General features: G+C 36.0%; 1 protein-coding gene across 3 annotated transcripts in view; it reads left to right on the forward strand.

Annotated features, from left to right (window-relative positions):
- The window catches only part of FAM149B1 (family with sequence similarity 149 member B1), a 62,699-nt gene that overhangs the window by 35,628 nt on the left and 20,834 nt on the right, over positions 1–6,237 (forward strand). For all 3 annotated transcript variants that reach the window (XM_068547796.1, XM_068547795.1, XM_068547797.1), the window contains exons 6-7: positions 2,155–2,322; positions 5,897–6,084. In XM_068547796.1, coding sequence (XP_068403897.1) covers positions 2,155–2,322; positions 5,897–6,084 — 356 coding nt within the window. The remainder of the gene's footprint in view (positions 1–2,154; positions 2,323–5,896; positions 6,085–6,237) is intronic.

Genomic DNA, 6,237 nt, shown 5'->3' on the forward strand with positions numbered 1-6,237 from the left:
CTCCTTTTAAAGTTCAGGGTTAATCCTTTCTGTCCCCACTTAAAAATCTTCAATAGCTTCCCAGTGAATTTAAGATACAAATCTAAAATTATATCATAAGCTGGCCCTGGCCTACATCTCTACCTTTATCTTCTGTCACTCTCTCTCTCATTCATTAATCCTCCCACACTGGATTTCTTTCAAATCTCAGATGTACTAAACAAGGTGTTTGGTCCAGCTTCCATTCTTGAGGAGTTCTTGGGCCAGAGAAAAGTAATATAATAAACAACACAAAAATACAGTCTCTTCCTTTTTGTATCTCTAACACCTCACACAATGCGTAGAACATGGTTAGCATCAACTTTTTTTTTTTTTACTAAATTAAAACATCATATTTGTATGAAAACAAACTCCATGAAAATGAATTAATTGATATTATGGTTGCAAAACAATGTTATCAATCAAAACAAATTATTAGTGTCTAGGTCAAAATGGAATTCCAGGAACTTTATAACAATAGAAGATGGTGGCAGCATAAGGAGGAAACACAGGCCAGAAAAGGACCATGAACAGATGAGTCTGAGGACATTTCCATTTGAAAAAAAACTATGCAGTCATCTGCTTCAAGTTAGCTTAAGGGGCTTACCTACCCTTACTTTAAATACATACCTCAACAAAAATTATCTATAATATCTAATAAGTTGCTAAAGTATATGACTATATGCAGAATTATAACCCTTAAAAAATCATTAAAGAATGGAGAGCTCAGAAATAAACCTCTGCGTATATGACTAAATAATTTTCAGCAAGGGCACCAAGACTACACAATGCGGAAAGGACAGTCTCTTCAACAAATGGTGCTGGGGAAAGAATGCAAAAGAATGAAGTGGGACCCTTATACCATATACAGAAATTAACTCAAAATGGATTTTATAGACCTAAATGGAAGACCTAAAACAATTAAAACTCCTAGAATAAAACACAGGGGAAAAGCTTCAGGATACTGGATTTGGCAATGATTTATTGGATAGAACACCAAAAGCCTAGGCAACAAAAAGCAAAAATAGACAAATGGGACTACATCAAACTCAAAAATTTCTGTGCGTCAAAAGAAACAATCATCAGAGTGAAAAGGCAGCTTATGGCATGGGGGAGAATATTTGCAAATTGCATGTCTGATAAGGGGCTAATATCTAGAATATATGAGGAACTTCTACAATTCAACAACAACAACAACAAAAATAACCCAATTTAAAAATGGACAAAGGGGGGCTTCCCTGGTGGCACAGTGGTTAAGAATTTGCCTGCCAATGCAGGGGACATGGGTTCGAGCCCTGGTCTGGGAAGATCCCACATGCTGCGGAGCAACTAGGCCCGTGAGCCACAACTACTGAGCCTGTGCGTCTGGAGCCTGTGCTACGCAACAAGAGAGGCCGAGACAGTGAGAGGCCCGCGCACCGCGATGAAGAGTGGCCCCCACTTGCCACAACTAGAGAAAGCCCTTGCACAGAAACGAAGACCCAACACAGCCAAAAATAAAATAAATAAATAAGTAAAATTAAAAAAAAAAAAAGAGAAGTGAGGAGCTGGGATCTGAACCCGCATTAAAAAAAAAAAGAGAGAGAATAACACGAAGCATACATTGGTTATATTTAATATTTGGTTAAACTGAGAGCCATTTAAAAAATTGTACTGCTCAGATTTGACTGACTTTCTCCAAAGTAAACCTGCTGAAGTGAAGGTGTCATCATATATTCATTGAATACCTGGGTAGGATGAGAAATTCAAATATAAGTAAGGGAAGATACTTGCCCTTTAGGAGTATGCATTTTGAACAATGACGGAGTTATTGAAATAAACATATAACCTCCTGAGGTACTTTAAAGAGCTAATTATGAATGTAAATATTGTTAGATTTTTTAAAAAAACGTATATTATAGCCATAGCTGTTGCATCTGAAAAGATAGCAAGCAGTATTCAATAGTGCATAATATACCTAAGTAGAGTGGGTCTATGGCTAGTATTTATTTATTCCTGTTCTGAGAAATAACAGGTATTAAGGTTTAGAGTAGCCCAGGAAGGTGTCACTAGGGCAAGGGACCTTGAGCTGAAACTTGTGCGAATGAGTTGCTTTGAGAACTGTTTATGTTGAACATAATATTTTTCCTCTTCCAGATTTGGTATTAGGGGAAAGAAGTTACATTTTTCATCTTCATATGCTCCTAAAGCATCTTCCATTGCCAAATCCCCTAGCTTGTGTTCTATGGAAAGAGAAGAGGAAGACTGTATAATCTTCTCAGAAGGAATAATAGAGGAATACCTAGCATTCGACCACACAGATATGTGAGTATTATGTCTTTTAAACTTTTTACTCCCCTCCTATTTTGTTGTTAATATCTATTTTTTCTAAAGTATACTACCAATATTACCTATAATTAAGTTGATGTCTGTTTGTTATTTATTTTCTATTAGTTCTCAGTTATCCAGTGTCATGTACTTAGTTGATATATATTCCTATTGCTTTCACATACCAGTCTTCCTTGTATGTCTTCTTCCTGCACACGTCATTTGCCTCTTCCTGAGATTAAACATTTTTAAATGAATTAATTTTTTTCTCCACATAATTTGATTTTCCTCTTTGTAAAGTATCACCAGTAACTCATGAAAACTTTATTCATCTGATTCTAAATCCAGTGCTCTCTTCACTATTCCATGCTACTTTTCTGATATATTAAACTCTTAAATTATTCCTCTAAGCCTTTAAAAGCTCAGAATTGATAGTCACAGTAGTACATCTAGAAGTGAGAATTTCATTTTAGGCTGTGAGGCTGTGGTTAAGTCTAGTTAGTGTCACATGATTCTGGACTTCTTCCCATATTTCCTACTGAGCCATGCTTACTACATGCTCAAGGTACACAGTCCTAGGGTCAGGTAAACACAACCCAGATTTCCAAACATAACACGGTTGAGCTAGCTCATTGTTCCAAGGGAATCATAAGTATGCTCTTTTGGTTTTCCAGAGATTGCCCCCTTCCCTTTCACTTCATGTGGCCTGAGTCAAATTATCCATATTTTCTCTTCCTTTTTCCTCAAAGGTCTTTCCCCTTCATTTTAACTTATAAAAAATACAGCAGATTTAACTAATTTAAAATGTGATGTTCATGGCTCATAGGTGTCCCTGGGGCATCTCTTCCCCTTTCTTGATAGTAAACCCAAATGAATTTTCAGGTAAAACGGAAGATTTTTAGAAAGGCAGTCTTCTCTTTAGAGATATCACTGAGATATTGAGATGTGACGAATGAAATCATGTAAGTTTGGAAGAAAATGAGATATGAAAGATTTTTTTTTTAAATAACTTGGGAATAGGGAAGGTCTTTCTAACCATAGCACAAAATCTACAAGTCATTTAAGAAATTCTTAAAAAAACTACATAAAATAATATTTCTGCATAGAAAAAACTCATAGAGTCAAAAGACAAATGACAAACTGGCAAAAATATTTGCAGTTCATGCATGCACAGAGGCTTAATTTCCTTAATATGTATATAAGTAAGGAAAAGATTAAGGATGAAACAAAGAACATGAATAGTTCACATTATAAGAAAATGGATTTTAAATATATGAAATGGAATTCAATCTCACTCACAATTACAGATGCAAATTAAAACTATAATGAGTATTCTTTTACATGTCAGACTATCAAAGGACAAAAGATAAAGAAGGTTAACAATTCCTTGAATGAGAAAAGAGGCATATTCTTTCACTACTGGAGAATTATACCACCTATTTATTTATTTACTTAGGTTTATCAATAATTTATCCTTCTTCATTGTCAGCACGTTCCATGGTATGGATGTACCACAGTTTGTGCACCTGTGGAAGGACACCTGGGCTATTTCTAGCTTTTGGCTATTATTAATAAAGCTGCTATGAACATTCATGCACAGATTTTTGTATGAACAAAAATTTTCATGTCTCTGGGATAAATGCCCGAGAGTATACTTTCTGGATCCCATGTATACCACCTCTTTAAATTGAAATGCACATACCCTTTGACTCAATAATTCTATTTATAGGAATTTATCCTACAGATATAATACTCATGTAGCCAAAGAAGTACATACATATTGTTCCCAACTTAAGATGAGTTGACTTATGATTTCTTGATTTTGTGATGGTGCAAAAGTGATACATATTCAGTAGCAACTGTACTTTGAATTTTGATGTTTTTTTCCTTGGCTGGCGATATGCAGTATGATACTCTCTCAGGATGCTGGGCAGCAGCAGCAAGCTGTGGCTCCCAGTCAGCCACACAATCATGAGGGTAAACAACCAATATACTTAAAAACATACAGCCATTGCTTTTCACTTTCAATAGAGTATACAATAAATTACATGAGATATTCAATACTTTATTATAAAATAGTTTTTGTGTTAGATAATTTTGCTTAGCTGTAGGCTAACGTAAGTGTTCTGAGCACATTTAAGGTGGGCTACGCTAAGCTATAATGTTCAATAGGTTAGGTGTATTAAATGCATTCTTGACGTGATATTTTCATAAGTTCATTGGGCTGTAACCCAATACGTAAGTCGAGGAATATCTGTAGAAGGATATTAATTGCAGTATTGATTATAAAAGCAAAGGTTAGTTGATCAATAACTGTCTAGTTAGATATATTATGGTATACCCAATGGAATACTCTGCAGTTATTTTTTAGAAGAGGCAGATTTATATGTATTGATAGGGATCATGGACAAGATACAGTGACAGAAGAGTGAGATGCTGTACAGTGTATAATGTAACTATCTCTCTGGACCTATGTATGTTTGCTTCTGAGAATGGAGACTGGGGGACAGAGATGTAGGAGACTTATTTTTCACTACATACATATATTTCCTTCTATACAATTTGAACTTTTATATGACTATGTTATCTCCTCTAAAAAGAAATATAAATTGAAATACATTTAATGCTAATCAGCCTCCTCTGCCACTTAATGCCAGGCTAGCTCTTCCTTGGGAAAGGAGAAGCAAAGGGAGTCTGGCTGCCCTGCTTAAATCTCTTAGCATCCTTCTTACCTGCCTACAGTTTCCTATTTCATTCTTGAGCACTTTGTTGCCCTAGGAGTAACTTTCACTGTAAAGGTACTTCTCTCCACCCAAGCCAGTTCCAGAATTTGCTTTGTCTTAGTTTATAATACATCTGTCATAGATAAGCACATCCATCAGCCAAATTTTCTTCCCCCAGAAATCTGGGGCTACTGGCACTCATTGCCAGAGGAGAGACAGACTTGCCTAACTGGAAGTTTCTGGGTTATAGATACACAGTCTCCAGAAGAGCCTCAGAGTAGTTTCCTGTGCTGTTGGGCTTCCCTCTTTTTCCTTTACAGCCAATTACCAAATGTTTATTTGGATTAGTAAAAGTATACTAATTTTAATAATCTATGTGGACTATTTCCCTAATGAATCATTGCCTCAAATAATTATGCAGCATAATCACAGTAATATGCGCATCGTTAACTGTGTCAAGTTAATATTAATCTAAATGTTATCCAGTTACAACAAAAAGATTATTTTTGTGCGCTTAATTGTCATAGGTTGCTTGTTGCTCAATTTAAAATGCCCATCTATTTAAAGCTTAAAAAAGTACAATGATTCTCAGTCTTCTTTTTCTTGTTCTATTTTTTTGGCAGAGTGGGGGGGTGGGGTGGGATGGGTGTAAAAAGGGAAATGCAGAGTCTCCTCTGTTGAAAACTCCCTTAGTTCACAAGCCTATTTAATACCTGTGCTATATATGCGGGGAGGAAGGGGGTGGTGGCGGGGAGGAGCATAAATCACACTCCTAAGCAGCCAAAAGACAGTGGTGAACACCCAGTGAAGAATAACCATGAAGTCTTTCCTTCTTGCTTCTGTTACAGGGAAGAGGGGTTTCATGGAAAGAAATCAGAAGCAGCTACAGACAAACAGAAATTAGGGTACCCACCCATTGCTCCATTTTACTGCATGAAAGAGGATGTCCTTGCTTATGTGTTTGACGATGTGTGGAGCAAGGTCCTAAGCTGTATGGAGCAGCTGACACGTAGTCACTGGGAGGGATTTGCTTCTGGTAAGGCTCTTTGTGAAAACAATATAAAAAAATAATTGCTTATGCTTTCCAAACCGTAACCAGTCTATTAAATTATATGTTCATTAGTACAAAAGAATCATATTTGTATTTCTCATAGAAACTAACAGATATTTGGAAAGTATCTGGGAATGA

The sequence above is a fragment of the Eschrichtius robustus genome, chromosome 7, assembly GCF_028021215.1.
Source record: "Eschrichtius robustus isolate mEscRob2 chromosome 7, mEscRob2.pri, whole genome shotgun sequence".
NCBI lineage: Eukaryota > Metazoa > Chordata > Mammalia > Artiodactyla > Eschrichtiidae > Eschrichtius > Eschrichtius robustus.